The 24899-nt window shown below is 41.9% G+C and overlaps 3 protein-coding genes across 8 annotated transcripts; 1 reads left to right on the forward strand and 2 right to left on the reverse strand.

The window, feature by feature from the left end:
- Nucleotides 1-2837: 2837 nt before the first annotated feature.
- LOC135547332 (lysosome-associated membrane glycoprotein 1-like) lies at nt 2838-12570 on the forward strand. The gene is made up of 6 exons (XM_064976246.1): nt 2838-3247; nt 8785-8987; nt 9079-9204; nt 9784-9850; nt 10154-10321; nt 10515-12570. The coding sequence occupies exons 1-6, from the start codon at nt 3193-3195 to the stop codon at nt 10652-10654; spliced, it is 759 nt and encodes a 252-aa protein (XP_064832318.1). The 5' UTR covers nt 2838-3192; the 3' UTR covers nt 10655-12570.
- A 560-nt stretch (nt 12571-13130) lies between these two features.
- On the reverse strand, nt 13131-18070 carry LOC135547330 (growth hormone-regulated TBC protein 1-A-like). The gene is made up of 8 exons (XM_064976238.1): nt 17643-18070; nt 16791-16936; nt 16487-16651; nt 15326-15450; nt 14989-15085; nt 14501-14673; nt 14215-14400; nt 13131-13466 (listed from the first exon to the last, which is right to left on the reverse strand). Exons 1-8 carry the CDS (start codon nt 17717-17719, stop codon nt 13362-13364), a joined length of 1074 nt encoding a protein of 357 aa, XP_064832310.1. The 5' UTR covers nt 17720-18070; the 3' UTR covers nt 13131-13361.
- Nucleotides 18071-18940: 870 nt separating this feature from the next.
- On the reverse strand, nt 18941-24564 carry LOC135547331 (DCN1-like protein 2). Of its 6 annotated transcripts, none has more exons than XM_064976244.1 (7): nt 24414-24564; nt 22361-22577; nt 21993-22161; nt 21400-21530; nt 21136-21218; nt 20906-21002; nt 18941-20400 (listed from the first exon to the last, which is right to left on the reverse strand). In XM_064976244.1, exons 2-7 carry the CDS (start codon nt 22533-22535, stop codon nt 20318-20320), a joined length of 738 nt encoding a protein of 245 aa, XP_064832316.1. In that variant the 5' UTR covers nt 22536-22577; nt 24414-24564; the 3' UTR covers nt 18941-20317. The 6 variants fall into 6 exon arrangements, with proteins under 6 accessions (XP_064832316.1, XP_064832314.1, XP_064832317.1 ...); XM_064976242.1 differs by lacking the exon at nt 24414-24564 and adding an exon at nt 23842-23924; XM_064976245.1 differs by lacking the exon at nt 24414-24564 and adding an exon at nt 23838-23914.
- Between the last annotated feature and the right edge of the window lie 335 nt (nt 24565-24899).

The raw sequence follows: 24899 nt of genomic DNA on the forward strand, positions 1-24899 counted from the left end.
TTTGGCACATGTCTGTGGAACTTGTTCAGTTTATGTCTCAGTTGTTAAATCTTATGTTAATACAAATATTTACACATGTTAAGTTTGCTGAAAATAAACGCAGTTGACAGTGAGAGGATGTTTCTTTTTTTGCTGAGTTTATGTTGTAGCTTAGACCCTATTTTAAATATTCGGAAGTTGTAGTTGAGGACTTGGTGGACTGGATATTCTTTAGGGTTAGGTTTTACTTAGCACTGCATTCTCTTCCAGGTGCTGGTAAGGGCACAGATGACAGACCGGTAGGATTCCAGTTGAGGTTGTTTAATGACGCTGATTCACATAGAGCAGTAACGGCACAGCACAGTGTATTGCTTGACAATTGTGTTTTAACCAAGAGTGTGTGGTTCTGAAAAGGGGGAAATTAAGTACAATAGTAAATGGCAGGTATAGGCTTAATACAACCTCCAATTACATTACATATTGTAGCAATATTATTTATAGTTTATCTGCTGTACATGCCAATACAACCTAATGACATGGCTGTGACTTCACTAATGAATGATCAGAGGTGTGCAACTACAGTACACAGTACTACTGAGCAGCACCATCATCCTTACACAACTGCATGAACTTGAATGTATTATGCATCCACAAGGCTCATTGCAAACAAAATACCCACATAATCTATACAGTATACATCCATATAACCAATGGGCATAAGACTAGACACTGAAATGCTAAATGTCTGAAATTAAGATGACAGAAACAACAGGGTTAGAAAGTTTACAGTTACTAGCTCGCGGTAAAAACGCGATTTAGCATAACAAAGGATTGCGTCCACAACACATAATTGTAAGAAATATGAAATCACATTTCTGAAGGACGCACACTGGCTTTGGCTAAAACAAAGAACACGAACTAAAGGTAATCACAGGAGATGGCTGGAACTTATCGCGACACCCAGCCTCATATAAATAAGAATTTGTTCTCAACTGACTTGCCTAGTTAAATAAAAAATAAAAAAATGTATGCATATACTGTACCTTATACCATCTATTGCACCTTGACTATGCCGCTCGGCAATCGCTCATCCATATGTACATTTTCGTATTCCATCCCTTTAAATGTGTGTATTAGGTTGGAGAATTGTTAGATTACTTGTTAATTGTTAGATTACTTGTTATTACTGCACTGTCGGAACCAGCAACACAAGCATTTCGCTACACTCGCATTAACATCTGCTAACCATGTGTACGTGACCAATAAAATTAGATTTGATTTGACTTATCACGGCTTCTGTACTTTCTCTCCTTACTACCTTCTCCTCAGTTAGAGATCACCCAGCATGCTCTGCTCCGGGTGGGCGGGAGTCTCAATAGTCTTTCATACTGAGGTGTTTGTTCTGTTTTCGCAGTCGGTTGAGACATATAATACTCTTGAATACAGACTGGGTGTCATGTTTTGGCTGATAAATGTAATAAAATGTGAATAAAATGTACATTTCAACTTTCAAATGATACCACAAAGATGGTTGGAGGTCCACACATCAGAGAATGTTGACTTGAGTGGGAATATCCATTGTTATACACTTAGCTGTCAATCTTTCATAGTTAACCTATTGAAATCATAGAAATATAGATAATATAATAGACCTTCCTATTCAAGTTGACTTTCCATGTTGGGACCAGCAGCCATATTTCTGGTAGTACTCGACAGTTAAAAATTAAATTTACATTTGAATGGTGTACCAGCTAAATTGCAGTGGTCTGAAGGGATAGGTTCATTCTATTCATATTTGTATTATTATTATTGAAATGACACCTAGCCTGTATTCGAGAGTATGCTGTGTCTCAACCGATGACTGGCATAACACAGACACATCAGATAATGTAAAATAGTGTCTAAACTACAACATGTGAAAATTATAAAAATCGTAATCTATGCGTTTTTAGATAATTGACGTTAAAGGTTTAAAAAAAAGAACATTTTATATTTAAAAACTTTTCCCCCCAAGAAATCATATAATAGTTTGATAACCCTGTTTATAGGCTTCCAAATTATATCCACCTCAACCATTTACCCTTTCAGTCATTAAGACATGTCTTTACACAATTACTGTTGCTGTTTACGCAATCCAATAACAGTCCATTATACATTGCAATCTGGGTCAGATGGGAATAATTTTAAAGGTTGTTCTATTGCCAACATGACTAGCTAAATTATAAAATACGATTTTACAGTATTAGGCTTTCACAAGGAAATTCAGCGAATTTTGGAGAACATAGACTGGAATCATGAGTGCATGAAGATTCGACCTGGCCTTATTAAGAATCTAATTATTTCACTCATCCCCGTTTAAGACATTAGAGACTTGAAGAAGACCAGAACGGAGGTTGGAGGTTGCAGCTTGAGTGTCAATAGACCTAATTGAGGTGAAGAAGGGGGTAAATAGCAAGTGGATGACAAAGCATTTTGACATCCCTGTGTGAAATGCTCGCCCGGCATCATCTGACTATGGAAGATGGACCACAACTGGTCTGAATGATGAGCAAAAATCCTCTTCAATATGAACATTTAATGAGTGAAGAGAGTGATGGTGTAGGTCTATTGGGACACATTTTTGGATGAGCTGGTTTCAAAACGAATATGCTCTTCTTTTTTTCCTTATTTTCTTTTCAGAAAATAAACTATGGAGAAAACGGTAGCATTGTAATTTACGAGGCAAACTACCGCGACCAAAATACAGAACACGTCACTTCCAACATTAAATCTCCATGGCAACATCGCAACCAACGTCACATCTGTAACTCCACAGCTGTCGAACGTCAACACTAATCACTACTCATGTCACGTGTTTATCCTGGGCGGTTCTTAAACTCTCCGTTACATGACCGTTGTCATTTCTTCTTGGTGCAGAGCATAAGTCATCCGTGGTATGTGACGGTCTAAACACAACGATCATCAATTTAATCGGCACGAGGTAAAGCAGAAAGAGCAAAGTAATCAAAGGGAAAGGAAATATTTCCGAAGATTTGTTTCCAGAGGACTCTTGCTCGCGGTAGCAAAGAGAGAGCACGAACAGTGGGTTTGCGTTGTTTCTAGCAAAGCTAGCTCACAGACCGTCCTGCATTCCAGTCTCTGGGTCGTGTGCATGCTGTTGTGATTCGCATTGGCAAACAACCGAATACATTGGCAAACAACCGAATAAAAAATATGAAACAACACAACCGCAAACAACCCTTGTTCCTGGCGTTCATCACGTTTTTAGGTGAGTATAGATGCGAGATGGGCACAATAAATACAATGAATATAACGCGAATACACCAGAATTCGGTCCTCTAACCTATTTTAACCTCGTTTGCTGGTTTATGTAAACGTGTAAAGCTGGTTCTTTGTTTGCCCTTTGACTTGAATTGCCCTATGTTACAGGTCGATGCGGGTCCAGACTGAGTTGTTTGTCTTGCTTAGTGGCTGTCGTGCATGACGAAGTCAAGCGGTGCATGTGCGCTTTTGTGGCAATGGGCCCCTCACGTGATTCCAAAAGTGCTGTGACAGTGATAAAAAAACTGGATTCATTATGACCTGTATCATTATTGATGTCACTGCACTCGGTTGTTTTGTTTATTACATTCTATGCTTGTTTCTTGGCAAGTAACCGATGTAGTGCTTTGGGCAATAAGCTGGTAGTCATGTGCTGTAGAAGGCCATGCTATTAGATCGCAGTAACATGTGTACAGCCTGTCCTTTGTAATCTTCTCTTTGTAGGAGAAACTGGGCCTAAATGTAATCTAAATGGGTACAGGCAACTAAGATAATGTCAAGATATTGTGGAAATTGATTGTCTATTTGTCTGAGGTAATAAGTGAGACAGAAAAAATGAAAATTATCGATACAGACGAACCAATGATTTACCGGGGACATTTTACAGATCAATAATAACTATAAATGAGTTGTTTTCTTCGGGAGTAGGTCTGCTTTAATATTGCAGCTTGTGGCTTCTATCAATGTAATTGTCCATTTCCAATCCCCCCTATTTTATTGTTAAGTGTAGGGTAAATTATATTTTTTTTAATAAATATATTTTACTAATTTATTATTCTCCCTATCCCTACCACCCCTCCCCTAATTGGAGTAAACTAATGGCCAACAATACTTAGGCTTCTAATTCCAGCTGATACATACTGTATACATTTTTACTGACAGTATATTTTACACTTCTGTTTTCTTTAGTTGCCCTCAACCCCTCCTCTCTATATCTGAAAACCATCCAGCTTTGATTTCTAGTGGCCATATATTTTTCTAACTGTTTCACAAAAGTTCTGAACCTTTCTATGCTCATAGTTTCTACATATTTTAAATTAAAGATGAACATTTTTGTTAAGAGTATTATTTCAGTGATTGATTTATGGCTTTAAGTCAAGCAGCATAAATATTTGCAGAGTTAACTCCAGGTAAATGTTGCAATTCTTCAGCCATTCATGAATGTGCATCCATAAACAAGCTACATAAGGCCAGTACCAAAACAAGTGATCTAATGCAAGCTGTATGGTGCAGCGGTCTATTTTTGGGGGGCTTAAATTAAACGGGTATACTTTAATCACTATTTTCTTTAATCAGTTTTGGTCTTTAATGCAGGGCCGACAGACAAGTTCCTTACCTTCTACCCCTTCCACTTGCCGCCTCCATTTTTGCGGTAATGCTGCAATTTTGGATAGAGCAGACATTTCCATATATTTTTGTTAACCGCATGTGACAACTCCACCAGTTCTATTTATTACAGAATTTAAAGATATCTTTTATTGTAGATTTTGTTTTATTATCAATTAGTTTGTTTAATAATATTTATTGTAATATTTTTTTATTTTCTGGTGGATTATACTAAAATTGCAATCAGCTTGTTTTAAATATAGCAATATTTTTTGATTTAATTTAAGTAACCGAAAGTGAGATGTAAACAACAATGAAGGGAAAAAGGCCATTCTGGAACACTGGGTGAGCCATTCTTACAAATCTAGAGAACCAGTTCAGATTTAAGTATAGCTTTTGTATGACTGAAGTCTTTAGTAAGCGGTCCAATGCTTTAATATTTTCTGCCCTCCAAATCCATATTCATTACATAAATAGGCCTGTTCAATTTTCTGGCTTGGCGTTCCAAATAAAGTGGAATATCCTTTGCTCATATAATAAATAAATAAAATATTTAGGTGTAGGCAAAGCCATAAGTAAATAGTTAATCAGGGTGATGTTTTCCACAAATAGACTTTTACTAGAGGAATGTGGAGTTTGAAATTAAATAAGTCTGCTAATATGGGCTATTGCCAACAGGACAATTGATAGCCACAACATTCAAAGTAGTAGTAGTTTTAAGGGCAATATAAAAATAATTACTGTTGTGTTACTGTGATTGTCAATTTATAGTGATATGGATTTGTCTATATTGCCCAGCTCTGTAAACTTAATTGTCCTCAAGTTGCTGAATATATATTTTACACTTTAGCCTAAGGTTTCCTCCTCTATTCCTACAAAAGCGAGGTAGTGGTGTGTTCACTAGTATTTTCTTCTGCACAGGGAGATAGATGGACATTGGCCAAAGAGAATGTGAGCGATGACATCAACAATGATGTAGCCTTGGAAGCCACATGAAGCTAATAGTGATGAATGTGACTATTGTAGAATTTTATTTATTTAATTTTATTTTTCAAATGAACCAAGTAGAACAGAAATGCTTCTTCATTCCAATGGTTCTTAAAAAAACACTTGTGTGAATCAAGGGTTTCACATTTTGGGGAATATTCAGAGGTGGAAACTTTCTGTGGGAATTAACAGGAATATATGCATATGAATATAATTTAAAATGTAGATCTTTTTTGTATAGGATATATTTACCATATATGGAGACAATTAACCTTTTACCTTGTCATAAGTAGACAACTTCAAATTATTTAAATCCTTCCAATAGAAATAAAAAAACCTTTAGTTAAGAATTGAGTTGACTCTTCACATGGAATGATTTCTCTGAACAAAAGATGGGGAATATTGAATGATCCCCAATGATCCATCGCATCTCCCAAAAACGTTTAACATCTGTAAATGAAAATAAAGCTTTGGTTGTCTTCCTCAGGCTTCTCCCTGGACTTCCTCAATGTCCACCTCTTGAACATCAGACTCTGGGGTCTCATCTTCATTGTCACTTTCCAACCTTGAGGATGGATCGTTGTCAGGCTCAAAAAGCCTCAAGTTTGCCCGGATGGCCACCAATATTTCAACCCTTGTATTGGTCAGCCTGTTGCGTGCTTTGGTGTGTGTTCCCAAACAAGGACCAGTTGTGCTCTGAGGCGGCTGATGTTGGTGGGATTTGGAGGATGATGGAGGCAACAGGGGAAAGCGACTCAGATCCACAAAGTCCCTTCCACCAGGTGACTGATGAGATGTTGGCCCCACTGCCATATTGCATCTCCATCCCAAAGCCCTTGCTTGGAAGTGCACTTCGCCAGACTGCCGAGAACCTTGCCCTCATCCAGGCCAAGGTGGCGAGACACGGAAGTGTTGACACCACAGGCCTAGTTTCTCTGCACCAGAGAGGGTGCTCTTGCTAGCATACTTGGGGTCCCACATGTCTGCTGTGGTGTCTATGGGCTTCAGGCAGAAGTCTTCACGCTTTTTGATGTATTTCAGAACTGCAGTTTCCTCTGCTTGGAGCAACAGTGAAGTGGGCAGAGCAGTACAGATTTCTTCTCTTACATCTGCAAGCAGAGTCTGAACATCAGACAGGATGGCATTGTCGCCCTCAATCGCTGCAATGGCCACTGCTATAGGTTTCAGGCTGCTTACCACTCTCTCCCAAAATACATAATCCAGAAGGATCCTCTTGATGGAGCTGTCCATATCGGCAGACTGCGATATGGCCATTTCTTGGAGACACCTTCTCCTTCCCCACCCAAACAGGTGTTGCTGGGCAGCATCAATGTGGTGCTCTTATTCTTCTCACTTTGCTTGGTGAGGTAGATTGCTGGAATAACTTGACCCTTCACATACCTAACCATTTCCTTGGCTGTCTTGTAGATTGTATCCATTGTTTTCAGTGCCATGATGTCCTTTAGGAGCACCTTCAATGCAGGAGCAGCAGAGCCAATGGGAATGATGTGAGGGTAGCACTCCTCCAAGCAGCCTTCATGTTAGCAGCATTGTCTGTCACCAGTGCAAATACCTTCTGTGGTCCAAGGTCATTGACTGCCTAAAGCTCATCTGCAATGTAGAGACCAGTGTGTCTGTCCCTTCTCTGTGCTCTTGTAGATTACTGGTTGAGGGGTGGCGATTATGTAGTTAATTATTCCTTGCCCAAGAACATTCGACCACCCATAAGATGATTGCAATAAAGTTTGCTTTCTCTGATTTGCTTGACCTTCACTTGAACTCTGCATCCAGCAAATTACTAGATAAAGCATGTCTGATTGGAGGGGTGTATGGAGGGGTCTCTTCCAATACACATTGCCTGTGAGCATCGGGTGAACCAGTTGCATACACAGCTCGAGCAAGACCTTAATCAGCATTTCTCTGACTACGTTTCTCCATTGAGTCAACTTCTGATTCCAGGAGGACCACGAGCTGTTGCTATCGATAAGGTGTCTGATTCCCAATTTTCACCTTGAATAGAAGTAGAGGGACTTTTGTCAGAGGTTGCTTGTTGTGAGTGCTGAGGGAACTTTATGCACTCGGTCAGATTATTCTGCATCTTTGTTGCATTCTTCACATATGATTTGGCACAGTATTTGCAAATGTACACAGCGTTACCTTCTACATTAGCTGCAGTGAAATGTCTCCACACATCAGATCGTGCCCGTGTCATTTTCCTGTAAAGATTAGTTTAAAAAAAAACAATTCCATGTATAGATAAATGGTTAAGCAGTTAGATTATACAACTCCTTTTGTAAGATACGTTTTAAAATGAAACATGTATGGAAAGAGGTGAATTAACACTCCTCAGGGGGCTCAAGCAAGCGAAAAACCACATGGTAGCAAAAACTAGCTAGCAGAAATTAACAAGTTAGAAATGATTGAAACACACTTTCCTGTAGGCTACTATTTACTAGTTAACAAAATCATGCATGTCATAAAATATATTCACCCCACCCAGTATTGTAATCAAAACCTACCAGAAGGCATGTAGTCCTTGGCTCAGGCAGTGTAGTAGTATGGGCTCAATAGCATCTCATAAGTGTGCAAGAATGCATGCAGAGCGTTGCAATTGCATTGAATTGGGGATAGTGTTACCAAAATATGCCACAAGAACTAGAATCCCTGTTAAGCCAACTTTTAAAAAAGAAAGAAAAAAATGAAATTTAAGCAAAATTCCCTTCAATGGAAATTTACTGTAAAGTTTCTGACCCTTTGCAACCCGAGGTGTGACCCACTAAAGCTCTTGGAATTTGACTGCAAAGTAAATGGAACCAGAGTTTTGTTACCACCCAGTTTTAAGCCAACCATTAAAGGAATTAGCCACAATATTACCCCAAGGTTACTGACCTACTCAATGGGTTCATCTCAAGTGTCTCACTTCATCTCCTCATCTGATAACGCATGATGGGTGAAAGCAACATTATGGTGTTGAATGCCTGCAGAGGTTGCTTGTCTAGTTCTTTCACATCTATACAGATAGAGGAGAACACTCAAGACTATTGAGATGTACCCTGTGCGACCTAACCACCAGCTAGCTAAGGATCGGACCGAGCTGTATCTTTTTTTTCTATCCATGCATGTAGACTGGCATTGGCTGTTTGACTTTATTGACTTATTGTTACATTACAGCGGTCACGTTGCAACAGAGCTTTGCTGCCACTGACGTCCCGCCCACTGCTGCTGCCCCTCAAACCACGGCTCCGCCTCCTGCGCCCCCAGCCCGGCCTGAGAGGGGCAACTACACTGTAACCAACGGCAATGGGACCGTCTGTCTGATGGCCCGCATGGGACTGCAGCTCAACATCCGCTTCAGCTCTGCCTCTCTCAATAATGTACACACGCGGACACAGACTTGCACATACTTGCAGCCCAGGCACTCTCTCACACCCTCACACTAACTTGTGTCTTGTCCTGTGTGTGCAGACTGTGCAAGACGTGTTGAACCTCCAGCCCAACGTGACTAAGAGCTCAGGGTCATGTGACTCGGACAGTGCCACCCTGCTGCTGATGGCTGAGGAGAGAACCAACCTCACCTTCGTTTTCTCCCTGGTCAGAGCGCTCTTTACCTTTTTTTTTTTTTTTTTTTTTTTTTTTAAGCTTCTCTACTTTGTTTTTCTCATCTTTGGCTGTACCATTCACCTCTTACCAGACACACACACTCACTAACACGTGAACACACACAGAGCGAGGCAGAGTAAACCCACAGAATAGATATGCCCTGGTGTTACTAGCAGGGATGTTGTGTGTCTGAGGAATGGAGGTGATGGACGACAGACAACTGATCTCTACATGACCTGATTAACCTGCACACACACTTTAACATAGGAATATACACACATTGAAACGACACGCAAATATCAACACAGGAAAACATTATCTGGGAGAAGATTTGTTTACTCTCTCTCATACCAGTACATGCTTAAGGTAGTCTTCTGTATCAGTAGTACAAACCTTTCTGCACTAACACCTGACTGCCACAAGATGGAGCCTAATGAACAAGCAGAGAACAGGCACTCGTGATTTAGTTTATTCCATCCTGGTTTAAATGGAGTGGGTTTGGCTCTGTAATCCTGTGTATGTGTTTGATGTACATACCGTGTCTCGTCATTGGTTCTCTTGTGTCTGCAGAATGCCACGTCCAGTAAGTACCACCTGAGTGGAGTGACTCTGTCTGCAGCCTGGCCGGACATGAGTGGTGAGTCTGGATCCATAGTTCACCAATCAATGGATCATCTCTGCAGCATATAATTTAGTGAATAATACATGATTCATCTATCCTCTTATAACCTCCATCTGTTTTGTATGCAGTTTTTCCAGTGTTGAACCCTTCTCTAATCCTCCCTTTCTCACAATCCATCCCCCACCTGGTCCTAATGTAACTTCTTGTCCTTATTTCCCCCCTTCCATCCTTTCCACATCCCTCTCTTCTTCTTTTCCATTCTGCCTGTTTTCTCTTCCCTTTCTCACCCCACCTATAACCTCGCTGTTGTCTCTCCAGAGCCCTTCTCAGCCAGTAACAGTAGTCTGGACTACCTGCGTGGTACCCTGGGGCGTAGTTACATGTGTCGTGAGGAGCAGACTCTGGCTGTGGCTGTGAACTTCTCTCTCAACACCTTCCAGCTGCAGGTGCAGCCCTTCGGCCTAACCGGGGACCAGTTTGGAGCAGGTACTATACTGGGTGTTACTATGGGACTTATTTCAGGAAAGTGGTTATCCAGAGTTCTGAGATTAGAGTAATAGATGGTCACTAATTCAACTCCTGCTCTTTGTCTTTCCATTTTTTCCACCTGTCTCTCACCTGCTCTTTTCTTTCTCTCTCCATTGGGGTCTCTCCTCTCTCAATCCCTCCATCTCTCCAGCGGAGGAGTGTCAGCTGGATGAGGATGACATGTTGATCCCCATCATCGTGGGCACTGCGCTGGCCAGCCTGGTCCTCATCGTCCTTGTGGCATACCTTATCGGCAGGAAGAGGAGCCACGCCGGGTACCAGACTATCTGAGATTACTTCCTGTCAATTGACCCACCCCCCACCCGATTGACTGAACCTCACTCCGACCCTCAACTGAACTTCCCCAACCCCGTTCAGTTGGTCTTACTGTAGAATCCTTGCTGCCACCTCCTCCCCTTTGTACTCACTTACTCCACGTTGGGTCTCCATGGGGTTGATTTGCACTTTCAGAACTGAACTGCTCCTTTGTAATGCTGACAGGTTGTAATGACATAACGAAACATTCGACACAGTCACTCGACACTGCAGGAGGGGATGGTGTGGTGGCGTGCTCATAACCATATGCTGAATAATAATCCACACTCTGCGTAGCGTAAGGTATTTTTATCATGCTTCCGTTTTACTGGTGTCTGACATGGGAATTCTGAGGGATTGTTTGTTTACAAGCATTGCTGCTGCTGTTTTCAATGGCTTTTTCTGTTTTTGATGGTGGCCATTGTCAGTCACATAGGTCACTGTTACTTGTGTGAAGGGAATATGACTGTAGCTGGCTGCTCCCCTCTCTCAACCAATGAAAGTTAACTTGTTGCATAATGTTTGCAACATCATTGAATATAATATGGAGTTGATGGAAGTTGCCTCTAACCACTGGTCCAGGGTCAGATATTTTTGTATCCTGTTTAAGAGCCGAATAATCTGATCTTAGATCTGTGGCAGATTGGGAATGGTAATGTTTGTCAATCCATAGGGGTTCACTTTGGGTTCCCCTCGGAATGGATTGAGGAACAAGGATGAAGGTAATTTGATGGTAAAGCAGTTGTCTGCAGAGAGAGGGACTCATTAATTTATGGTGATCAAAGTCCACAAACCACCCTATAACCCCTAAATAACTTGGAATCTCCACTTTGTCTGATTTAGTACATTTGTGGGGCTAGAGGTTGTTTCTGGACCAGGCCTCAGATTTTTTTCAATGATTCTAAGAGGGAATGTGAAACTGAATTGACAGAACGAGCATCACACGCTACACTAGAATGAAGGGACGTGGTGGGCGTGTGCTCCCCTTAGACATTGGTATTACAGCGCACTATACCATGGCTGTTATGAAACATGACTACCATGTTACTACCTAATTGATTATGTGCCAATTCTTTCCCTGTAGCAGTGACTTAAACCTGGTTTTATGAATACTGGTACTACCAATTATAGTTACATTAAGACTGATTTTTCTTGCTACTTTTTTGTTGGTACTTCCAGTGATAATATAAAGGGGAGTTAAGTAAAGTTACATGGTGCTCAAAGGCCGAATGCTAATTTAAAATGTAACTGGACATTAAGTGAATAGTTATAGGTTCTCTCAAATTAGGATTCAGGCTATTATAGTTAGAACAATTTAAGGGAGTTGGAGTTACTGTCCATAGTACAACACCATTTTAGAGAGGAATACTACATCTTAAATGCTCGTGCCAAATGGAATCTTTGCCTCCCCACTTACAAGAAGGATGGGATCTATGCCAATGTTATAGTTTCAGTTATGATTCAAATTACACCCTATTCCCCATGTAGAGCACATCTTCGTTGTCATTTGGGACATACCCTTTCTATCTACACAGCATGTTACCTTGTTAGGGACATTCCCTTTGTTGTTGATTTGCCTGGCCTATTGAATGATCAGATGATGCATTGTTTAGTGAAACGGGGAAGTGAAAAGGATGTGAACTTTCACTCTACCCCTCATTTAGAAGTGTTAATATCCATATGTAGTGATTCCAGGCTGGATTCAATCAGTATCAGCGATGTTCCCACGTTTGGAGACTGCATTAACGTAAGCGCTACATGTCAACTCAATCAGCAATTACCTGAATTTTAATGCAGATGTTCCGCCATACAGATTGGATCTGGCCCTTAAGGTTTAAGAGTGTTTTAATTGTTTTCTAAAAGCGGAGCAAATAAAATGAGGTGAGGAATGAGCTATGTACAGTTTGTCTTGGTGTTTGACAGAACCCTTGGTTCTATTCGAGATTGCTTGTATTAGAACACAAATCGCTAAGCAATACATTTTGCTTAAATGTAAATCGACAGTAACTTCCAATTGAAGTTTACAGTGAGAGAGCAGGCCTTTGAAGAGTCAACTTTGGACCAATTAAACCAGTCAAATTCCAACTTGAGGTATGATCGCACAGACATGGCGTAAATCATACGTTGAGTCAATGCAAGATTGCATGAACTTATATGCACATTTCAAGTTAGGATTTAGGATTCAGGCCTAAGTGTGCACTTGTTCACTCTCCCTCATGGATTTTAAAGCATTGGGATGGTGTAAGTATGGTCTAGAGTTATCACATTTTCCTCCCCAGGCGATTCCTGGGTTGGACTGGAATCTGGTACCCTTTGGGGAGAAGGGTGGAAATTTAACTACATCCCCTGACTTCATTTTAGAGTTGACATCTCATTATTTACAATGCTTCTCCACTCTGTCAAACCACAACTTGTCATTCCCATGATCCTACCACAGGAAAAGTGCAAAAAGTACAAGATTACAGTTTAATGCTTTTTACAATACGAATTTGGCTAGATGGGGGTACTACAATCACGCAGCTCAATTCAGCATCTGAGTGATTGCCATGTCATGTGGTTCCTGGTTATTTCTCCAAATGTGAAATCTAACCATCTGTAGCTCAAAGACAATGAAGAGGACCTGGAACAAGCCCAGGATAGCCACAGGGTGATTGCCTTGAGGTTATTAGTGGTGGAGGAGTGGTCAAGGGCGGAGTCTGGACATCTCAGTCACTATGTGTTCTCGGCATGTCTCCCTTAGCTTAGTGATGGTTGCCATGGAGAGACTTCCTGGTTCCCTGAAGATTTCCTGTCAATATCAAGAAAAGGAGAAAGGCCAGAGTTCACCGGTGAAGTTGTCAATAGATGCTGATCTAAAGTCTCTCGCATTTCCTTACTCATGGTTAAAGATGCACTTCAGCTATTTTTGACCTTTTCCTGTTGAAATGAAATCCCAAGTATAAATCGTAATGTACACAGACTTAAGGGTAAAACAATTTTTTTTAAACTAGTGGTTCCCTGGGAATGCACAAGGTGCAATTTCAAAATTGCATAGTGCATCATCAGTTTTCCTCGTCATGTCAGTCATTGCATACATGTCAGTCATTGCGATTTATAACTCACCAGATCAACTAGCCCATGTCAACTAACATTTGAGCTAGGTTTTTTAGCCCATAGATTGTAGTGGGATGGTTTGTCAGGAACAGTGCTTGTGCCCATAGAAATAGACGTGGCGGGCATGAGATGTTCCCCAATTCTGGAAGGGGGCCCGAGTGAAAATGTTTGAGAACCCCTGTTTTAGACCAACTTCAGGAGTTGGTCGAGAACCCCTGTTTTAGACCAACTTCAGGAGTTGGTCTGATGCATTAACTCCTCCCCCTTGCTCATGGGAACAATAGACAAGCAATTCAGGTCAAAAGAGGAAAAGCTTTTTGACCATGTTAATTGAAAACAATCACAGTAGGGTACCTAATTGTCACCCGGCTGCATTTGACATTAAGGTTAGGAACAGACCCTAGACCTTTGTCTAAGGTTACTTCTCTTCTGGAGTAGCTTACCTGCATGAAGGTGTGGCAATCGTATGTGAAGGCTCCCTGGGTGATCAGTTTGAAGCGCTCACACACCTCGACCATGGAGCGGGCCTGCAGGATCTCAGCCTGGTGGTGGAGGATCAGAGTCAGGGCCACGCGGAACAGGATCTTGGAGCCCTCGTAAAACAGGCAGTCCCAGATCCGTAAAACCGTCTAAGAGAAGAAAAAAGACAAGAGAATAATTATCATACAGAGGGTGATGATAGACCCAGACTTTACCAAAACATCCACACACTACCCCAATCCCCTTCACCTCTACAGGCAGGACATCGATGTAGAGGCAGATGAACCATCGGGAGACCACCAGGGTCCACATGACGTTGTGTTGGGCCATGGCCTGCCACACAGCCGGGGCTTTGACCCTCACCAGCTCACCCAACACCTCCTGGTCCGTCTTCAACCCCAGCATGGCCGGGCTGTAGTAGTCTACAACAAGAACGTGTCAGGTTAATTCAGTCCAGTGTTTGACAAGAGGTTGTGTGTGTGTGTACATAGATGGCATATATCCTGAAACCTGAGATACATCCTGTGTTTGCTCATGTCGTAATGAGAGCTCGACATAACACAGTCTTACCACAAGCCTCGTGACCATGGCGCTATTCCACATTAGCAGCTCCCAAAATACACAGAAGGGAAAACCTTCAAACAAACAAGTGGGTCTACTACTATGACTATGCAAACCTCACCACGCGTATCCTCTCACACAACCAGACAGACACAACAGGAGCGTGTGGGACTAACCAGAGAGTATTCTTCCCAACAAAGAGTCCATGAGCCAGAAGGACTTCTCTTCATCCTTAGTGATGATGATGAGGTAGCCTGCAATGAAGTTCATACCCTAGAGTAGAGAAATACAATAACTTCACACACACACAAACAGAAACTTATGCACACACTTTAGAGGACAGGTGAGGTATAGGCAGTTATTACAGCCACAGAGGACAGAACAGGTACACATTGAAGAGGCAGGGTGGACATATTGTACACACGTTAGGTAAACAAAGGTAAGCAAGACTGACACAGGAGACCGGTGAGATCCATCCAACAGATGATTTAGAGTATCTATAAGGCCCAGTACCTGGCAGTATCCCACTGCCTGGTTGTGGTGTCCATACGCCAGCAGCACGTTGTACAGGGCCTTCTGCAGACAGGGCTCTGAGCTGTTCCGGAACTGCACGTTGTCAGGGAACGTTCTGTGCATGTCTGGCGAGACAGGGCACTCCGTCATCAGCCAATCATAGTAAAGGAACAATCAGGGTCTTGTTCATTAGACAGCAATTCTGTTTTCTGTTGCAAGATGCTATAGAGCGATTACACGCCAGCAGGAGCGGAAAATATCTTCGGTATCTCAGATTGTTCTGGAAATTCTCACATAGAAACTCCATTGGGAAGAAGGATGTTTGAAATGCTTTTTACATTTATCACTTTTTTTAGATCATGATACAAGTGGCCATTTTTTAACATATACATGTCTCCTGTAAGACCCTATGATCTGTGAACCGTATTTGATATAGACATCTTGGTGTCATCACTCCTTATAATGTGCTCTGAAATATAGAGTAGGTCTTGATTCTGAAATATACATTTACACATTAAACTAATATCTCAAAACTACCATTTTTGACTTTGTTCATTTTAAGACAGATTGTTAGGAACAATATACTCTACAAGTACATCACAATTCTCTGCTAATTCTGAAGGTATGATACATTTTATGAGCGCCACCAACACAGTGAATGGGAAAATGGATTCAAAGGGAACTCCATTTGCTGATGGCTGAAATTGCAATCCTGAAGGAGGGTTGTGACCTTTGTTAAATGACCTATAATGTCAATTGCAATGAATAAAATAGGGAATATCATTAAAAGTACCATGTTGAATAAATGTGAAAATGTGTATTTCATAATGAAGACATAATCCATATTTCAGAGCACATTATAAGGAGTATAAATGCCTGTATCATTTATGGTTCACAGAACATAGGGTCTCAGGAGTGTATAGGTCTAAAAAGAGCCTAAAATGGCCCAATTTCATCATCAAATTTGTCATACAAATGTAAAAAGCATGGTAAACATCCTTCCTAGAAAACAGAAAGGAAAATGCAGCTCACTGCTGCTCATGCTTTCTACCAATTTAGTTCCGATTTAACAATTGCCAGAACAATCTGAAATTCCAAAAATATTTTCCACCCCTGCTGGCGTGGAATTGCCCATAAAACATTTTATATTGCTTACAGTACCTATCCTGACGGTCTCCTCCAGCTTGGCATTGTGCTGCTGCTCGGTACCCAGCAGAGAGTGGTAGTACCCTGGGTTCTTTTCCAGCTGCTCCTGGGCCCCGCTGGCTGCCATCCAGATCTGGGCTCGGTGCTCGTTGGGCACACCCTTACGCACGTACCGCTTCACTAAGAGAACCGAAACCATGACTACAGTCAAAACTCAGAATGCAAATATAGAAGAATGAAAATTCTTATTCAATATATGTATGTGTTGTGTGTTTATTTCCCTGTCTGTGTGTGTTATATATATATGTGTGCATCACACCCTTCAGGTTCTTCTCCACGTGGACTTTCCCCTGTAGGAGTTTAGACCACTTGATGGACCTTCTGGTGAGCACGGCTACATACTCAGCCATCATCTTCTCATAGGACTCATAACCCTCAGGCATCTCAAACCCATACGAGTCCACCCTATAGAGAGATAAAGCAGGGTCAGTCTGAGAATACACACACAGAAAAAAAAACTATGGATCTATATGACCCACATTCTAGACCCAGTAAACTGCATTATCACAGAGGGATGTCAGTGTGGGTTGAAAGCCTGGAACTGTTATAGCATAGTGACAGTCAGGTGACATGACATTGGCCAAGCTTTAGCTACAATAACCTGAGCTAGGTGGTTGGGATTACTGTGACAGGTAGCTGGGATCAGATGACATGCTGTTCAATCAACCCGTGTGAAATTACAACCCTAGAGGTTGAAACTGCATATCAAAAACCAAGCCAAAAGAAGGAAGATGAAGACAAGTTCAAACATCACAAACAAACATAACATGCAATAAAACAAAAAGGTAGAGGTTTCACAATTGTGTACTTAATGGCAATTCAGCTGGTAAATGCAAACTTTGTGACATACTGTAGACAGCAAAGTAAAAGCCAGATGATTGGCCCTACACTAAAAGCCCACCTGGTTAATTATTGTCATGCCATGACGTTGTCACCTGATATACAACTTCATGACAGATGCTGTATAACTTTTTATTGCTTGTAATAATCCATTGTTTGATTATTACATGCTTTCATTACGGATAAGTCGGAGACAAATAAATGTATGATACTCATCATTGCAACAACACAAAAATCACACAAGCAAATGTCAAAACTGTTAGGGCCCTACCTGTCATTCGCATTGGTGCTGTTGTTCAGGTGAAGCTGGGAAGTGATCGAGATGTTACCGTTCGTTTCACTCTCCATAGCTTGTAGCCTACTCCTCCGAATTGTCGGTAAAATGTGACACCCACTCTCGAACTTAAGTTTCTGATCCACCAACTCCAATAGTTGCAGTCACATCAGAAAGTCGTAGACTACTAGCATACATTGCCAGCTGCCAGTCAGCGGGAGCAAAAAAAAACGACGGACTTGTAACGACACGGATGCTCAAAGGTTAATCAGGAGCAATCCATGTCACGAAACAACTTGCAGGCTAATGTGAAATTAAATATCTTAAAATGTTGAAACAAAAACATGGAAAAGTCCATTAATCTACTACCGCTCTTCAGCCCATATATGAATACGATTCCTCTCACCTATCTCGCCAATGATTAATCAGGAGGCGGGACTTGTTTTGTAAACTTCCCCCACCTCAGGTATATCCATTCAGTAAACTCTACATTCAGCCCACTTGGCTTATAGTCCAATAGCGTGCAACTGCAGGCCGCAAATTCATGTCTAAATAGTGCTTGTTTCGCTTTCCATCCTCAATGGTCTCCTTGGTTTTATCAAGCCATGGCAGCAACAGATGCCACTTTTGTGCCTTCATGTCAGTGTTGTGTATTTATTTACTCACAAAAGACAAACCTACTTTCCACTCTCCAGTAGCCTAGACTAATGTTCAACAGTTGATCAACAAAATAAACATTGCATTCTGGGTGTATAAGAGTTGTGGTTTCCCCTAATGGTTAAGCTTAGGGTTTGTAAAAGGTAGGCTAAGCAGATCATAGATATGTGCCTAAGAGCAACATTGGGATGGTGACAACATCCATAGCAAATGTAATATGTTGGTTAAACATTACACAAGTAATGATGCCAACAATACAGTATATGTTCATTCCCTCCATCAGTATAGTAACCTGCCATTAGTCCAACTTCTAGTCTTGTCCTACAACATAGAGAATGTATGTTCTAATCTACACAATACAGTAGGTTATATTGGAGTGTTCTGTGACATTTTCAACCTGCATACAGCCCTTGTGTGATGTGTAAATGAAGCTCAGGTGCTTGTGGAGGAGGAAGACAGTACTAGAGGGCAACAGCTAATTGGACTGGGTCTTAAATACTCATGATGCAGTGTGTGTGGTGCGTAACTTGAGTCTGCTGGGGTGGATGAGTTCAGTAGGTGAAACATTTTGCAAATAGCAAGAGAGACACTTAAAACATGAGAATGAATCATCACATTACAGCAGAACAGCCTCTTAATTTCTGATAAAAACATGCTTTATTCAATATTCCTTTCCAAACTAACAATACCTGTGTGATTAGTGAATGACAAAGTGTAAATAAATGCATGTCACAAAGGCATTAATACTAAAATGGATGGGCAGCAGGGACCTTTTCAACACAGGTAAGCACTGTCCAAAGCGCTCCCTCTCGCACACACATGCATGACAAACAGTGCCCCCCAGTGACTGCTTGGTGGTTCCGTTTTTGGGGTGTTTAAATTACGTAATGCAGAAGCGCACAATTCACAGTCATTGAGGTCCACAGTCCTGCTGGTCTTTTGTGCCTACACTTAATTGACAAATTAGTGTCATTAATTGGCCTGCAGACACGGCATTACATTTGTTTTATCCAAACCTCCAAAACAACCAGGAAGAAATTAACAGTATTTCAGTCTTTGTGGGCAAGAATGAACAGCCTTTCCCTAATATACAGATGTCGAATGGGACAAACATTTAGAGTCATGGTCCATTTACTTAAAATGGCTGAAATGTATTTGTTTATAACAAATATAACATAGTGAACCAAAAGAAGATTCTAAAACACAGAATGTTGGAATTTTTCCAACCCAAACGTTGAAATAAAATAATGACTTGGTACACACCAGACCTAAAATTCTATCAAATGTTGAGGCATCATATACCAGATCTTTTATTTTATTTTTAATTTACACAAAAAGATGAATCTCTTATATTCATGAATGTAACTTATATTATTCTTTATATAATTCTCTGTACATACTGTTTTAAAAGACAGTATAATATATACAGTATATAACTAACAGTTTTGTTGACGCTGGTGTTGTGAGCAAACGTTGCAAGCAGCTCGGTCTGTCCCAAAGTGTTTGCATTAGAAACAAGGCCTGTTCTGAACAGTCCCCTCAGAGCCCTGCGTGCCACACACAAAGCTAACTAACAAGGATCAACCCCAAAAACACACAACATTTTTTCACACTTGTAAATCCGAATTCTCAGAGCTGCGAGAGAGAGAGAGCGAGACTGTGCCAGGGGAGGAATCTCTCCTTTTCTCCTCTTCACTGGAATACTGAGATTCCAAAGGGAGCATTGCCTGGAACACTGATATCCCCAAGGCCTCTTCCCAGCTGGCCCTCAGGCTGGGACATGTACTGCCAGCTGGCAATGTACACGTGGCGACTCCCATCAAACAAGGATAGAAATAAAACCTTGCTTCCTGTGTTTTCCTCTTACTCTTCCCTCATAGGTTGGTTACCTGATAGTTGTGCAGTGTCACGGATTCAAGTGTTTCTCTGTTTCCTCTTAAAAAGTATATAATTTTTTTAATCCAACAAAGTTAAAGAGGAACCAAAGTTCAGGCCCACTTTCAAGAGCTGGGTTGTTAGTAGTGGGTTTTGCGTTTGGATCCTGTTACGATCGGCCGGGCGAATTCCACAAAATCGTCTATGAGAACTGGCCACGCCCCTGACAGGAAGGAGACGTATGATTAGCGGTCACTTTATTGACTCTCTTAATCCATCGCTTGGATGGAAGTTACCCTTAGCCCAGACCTCAAAACAGCTGACTCCCTCTACATCCTAACTGTAGGCATTGGGGGGGGGGGACAAAACTGACCTTAAATCAGTGTCTCATCTAAAGCAGTGGTCACTGGTCACCAAACCTGGTCCAGGAGAGCTACAGGGTCTACGGGCTTTTGTTTCAGCCTAGTACTGAATCACCTGATTCAACTCATTTACGGCTCATCACAAACTTGATTAGCTGAATCAGGTGTGTTGGTGCTGAGCTGGAACAAAAGCCTGCCCACTCAGTAGCTTTCCAGGACCAGGTTTGATGACTACTGCAGTCTGTCATTGTGTATATTCAGTTGAGAGCAACATTCAGTGTATTGCACTTTTGCAAACAGCAATGAACCATGACTACTCTGTACCCTACTAAATACACTCCAGGTAACCACGGGTTTTAAACTCACCCTCCTCGTCGTAATTTGACATGTCGTCTGCGATTATGTTGCCAAAATCCAAGAGTAGGTTCCATGTGTCTTTGGGAATCGACCGTTTGTGGTGTTCCTATATAAAACACGAGAAAACAAAAGTGGGAAAAGCGCACAAGCAGAAAACAAGACACAGGATGTACATAGCAAGCAAGGAGTCCAGCTCAAAATGTAGTGTAAGATTGGGATGCATAACATTACCCACTCACCAATAAGAACCTGTTCCAGAGGTCCAGGAACTTAAAGCGGCCTGTCAGTACCAGGTTCCAGTAGGCCACAGCCATCTCTAGATCTAAAACACAGCCAGAGTTACACCTTGTTATCTCACTATAGTTTAATCAGAGGTGTTCACACTGGGTTGAAACAAAAGCCTGCACACCCTCAGGTGTCCTCCGGACTGGAGTTAAGAAACACTGATGTAACTACAATAACTCTTGTGAACACTAATGTAACTAACTTTCATCTGTGCTTACCTAAACCCTTCTGTCCAGGGTTCTTGGCGAAGTTGAATGTGAACTGGTAGAAGTCCTTGAACTTGCCACTGTCTTTAAGCTCCTGTTCTAACCTGGGAAGAAGAGCCTTCAACTTCTCTGGGCTGTCGCACCTTGAGAGAAGATAAATACAGTGGGCAAGTAAATGGATCTCAATCAAAAAACACACACCTCTTCTAATCCAGTGGTTCCTAAACTGTTCTTGTGCTATGATCTGTTACCCATCCATTGGGTTCCCCAGGGCAGTGTTTGGTAGGCACAAAACAGGATAACCTTTAGTAGCAAACCTTGTCCAATAAGAACACTTATTTTCAATTTCCATTTAAAAATATGTTCCTGTTCTGTACCTACTAAATAAGACCCAGAGCTAACCTACCTGACTTGGCATCACACAAAACATAAGACACACAGTATTAATGCCAAAGTTCAGAGTCTAAATACAGAACTTCTCCCCACCATGTGAGCACACTAACAACAAAACACCACAATAACATGTACTGGCATTAACCAACAACACACTGTCATGCCACCAAACGAAGCTGCGTCGCAGAGTGATGACTTCACCCCTCGCTCACCCCAGTTCAGACATGCCATCCAGGAACTCCTTCTTGCTGAACTCGCACTGGGTGGCGGCCCGGAACTTCCACGCCACCACCAAGACACTGATGCTGGCCGGGTCCAGGGTGAGGTCATCGCAGAACTGCTGGATGCCATCGATGCCTATCTTATTCTCATCCTGGGGATCTATGGAAATGACATGTATATACAATCATCTTAGGGATTTGAGAGAAACAAATTACAAATTTCCTCTTTCAAGAAACAGGATAACCAATACAATGCATACACCACAAATACATACTACACACTTACTAACCCATAACAGATACATAAACTTTGACACAATCTCCACGGGCTGTATTCCTCTACAACTTCCCCCACTTGCCTTTGTAGCGGTTGTAGAGCTGTTCCAGCTTCTTCTTTTCCACAGGGCTTTTCATTGATTCCTTGTAGTAGAGGTCTGGGTTCTGGAAGTAGTTGTCTGTGGCCACTTCTAGTTTCCAGTCATTCTGGGTCAGGCAGTAAGCAGCAGTCTTCTCCCCAGCCTGCGTGAAGGACATGAACTGCCGGACCTTGTCCCTCTGCGAAGACTTCAGCTTATGCTGCACGGAGACAGGACACGGGCTGTCAGATACCGAGAGACCGTGCAGCACCGACAGCAAGACGCACACACACACTGAGACGCACACCAGGATACACAGGGGCACACACACATCCACAGACATTCAGGCCGAGGTCAGGTGGACACCAGACATAAGGGTAGGTGGTCACAGACAGACACTCACTTCATATGATGATGAGATACAAGTCGACAAACAGACAGCAGTAGACAGACAAGCAAACAAGCTTTGGGCGTCCAGTCAACAAGCAAGGCAGACCTAGAACTATTCTGAGAGTGGAGAACGTTGGGTAAGCTCAGAGCACGTGCACCCCAGAAGGCCCCCAGTATATGGGGCGTCTAGTGGAATGTAATGTAACACGAGTAGGGGGATGCCATCAATGGGACCTCACTGCTCAACTGTTCCAGGGCGTCCCATGGTCCCAAACACACCATGCCACTGCCAGATATACAGGGGTTATTTCCAACTTTGCAGAGTAAGCATTAAGCAGATTGTGTAATGAAGTGACCAGGTGTGTTCATTTCAAACTGAGTGCATGCACAATTAAACATGTAATGCAGTCCTGCTTGCGTGTTAAAAGTTAAGCATATTTCCATAACTTCGAGACATGCATCTATTTTAATAGACAGTCAACAACTGTAAACGATGATCACGGGTGTTGGATAACTCTAGACTGATAACTACTTAACTGCCTTCACCATAGAGTGAATTTTAGTTCGTTTATAACTACTCTGTTGAGCGTGTGCGTGAAAAGCGACAACTATGATGTTGTTGAGCAAACAAAACAACTACCTCGGACGGAAACGTAATCATCAAAAACATGCAACAACAGATCGGGCGTCCATAGGATATTTCACGGGTGTGCGAGAAAACACTATCCGTCCTGCGCGCTCACTGGTCCGGCTTGGCCACCGCCGTCAACCACGACCAACTTCTCAACTTGGAGTGTCTGACTAGCTCGCATTTCCAGACTACCAAAAAGGGAGTCGTAACCAGCTAGCTGCGCGCTGGACGAATGCGGTTCTAGGTCTCAAAATACCACCAACTGACCTTCCTTTCCTTTCCCTGGTAAATACGTTAAGTCAAGTGAAACAGCTCAACAATGGCAACACAGAAAGACAGGAGACAGTCCGTGAGCCGCGACGGAACAATTTCTACCTTGCGCAACATGTTATAATCCCGGGGTTCAACATCACAGCAGCGGTTTATGTTTGAGAATCTGTTTATTAATGCCCTCCTTACCTACCATTTTCACACGGCTTTTTACCAATTTGATAGCCAGTCGCTCATTATGCGCTTGCGCGGAAGCACTGACAGCCCTTGCCTTGTAGAGTTGCACGTCGAGGTCATTTGAGTAAATATCCTACAGATATCACGGGATAACAATGAAACTTTGACAAGTAACACTTGTCGAGTGGACTCGAGTTATGCACAAACATAGATATGGATGCCACTGTATCAATCAAAAATCTACAAAAGAGAAGGATGACAACTGATCTGGCTACCGATCAGTCACGAAGACTACATATCCCGAAATGCAACGTATGTTTGTTTCGGAAGTAGCTAGCAAGCAAGTCTAAGATCAACAAGTATTTTTCTTATGTGTGCTAAAAACATATTATTAATTTTAAATGTATGTTAGACCCCTTAATACCTATTATTGCTATCATATTAATAAACTTGTCTCGGAGTCAGCATTCAATTTAGCTGAACCACAGTCGTTTATTGGATTAACGTTAGCAATCGAAAAGTTGGAAGTTGAAGGAGCCCTTCTTTATGTACAAGCTCATTAGCAGACTGTTCGATTAAAGTACATACCTCAGGTAGGCCTACCGTCGAGGTTGGGGAAATATTGGTCTTTGGGCCAGGGGAAATTGTGTGGGGCTGCAAACCAGACACATTTCCCAATATCCAAGTAAAGCAGACGTCATGAAAGGAGTTGCTTCATGCCTTGACATCTGATAAGTGAGAAGATCTGATGTGATTGGTGAAAAGACCAATTCGTGGAAAAAAAATATCAGAAATTGGCTGCATGTTTAAAAGCAGAGGTCCCTAGTGGTGCAGTGGTCTAAGGTACTGCATCTTAGTGCAAGAAGTGTCCCTGGTTTGATTCCAGGTTGTATCACATCCGGCTGTGATTGGGAGTCCCATAGGGCGGCGCACAATTGGCCTGGGGTAGGCCGTTATTGTAATACTAATTTGTTCTTAACTGACTTGCCTAGTTAAATAAAGGTTCAATTAAAAATAGATGTATTCAGATTGGCGCTAGCAGTCAAAATTTAGCCTACATGCATCTCTCAACAG

The sequence above is a fragment of the Oncorhynchus masou genome, chromosome 10, assembly GCF_036934945.1.
Source record: "Oncorhynchus masou masou isolate Uvic2021 chromosome 10, UVic_Omas_1.1, whole genome shotgun sequence".
NCBI lineage: Eukaryota > Metazoa > Chordata > Actinopteri > Salmoniformes > Salmonidae > Oncorhynchus > Oncorhynchus masou.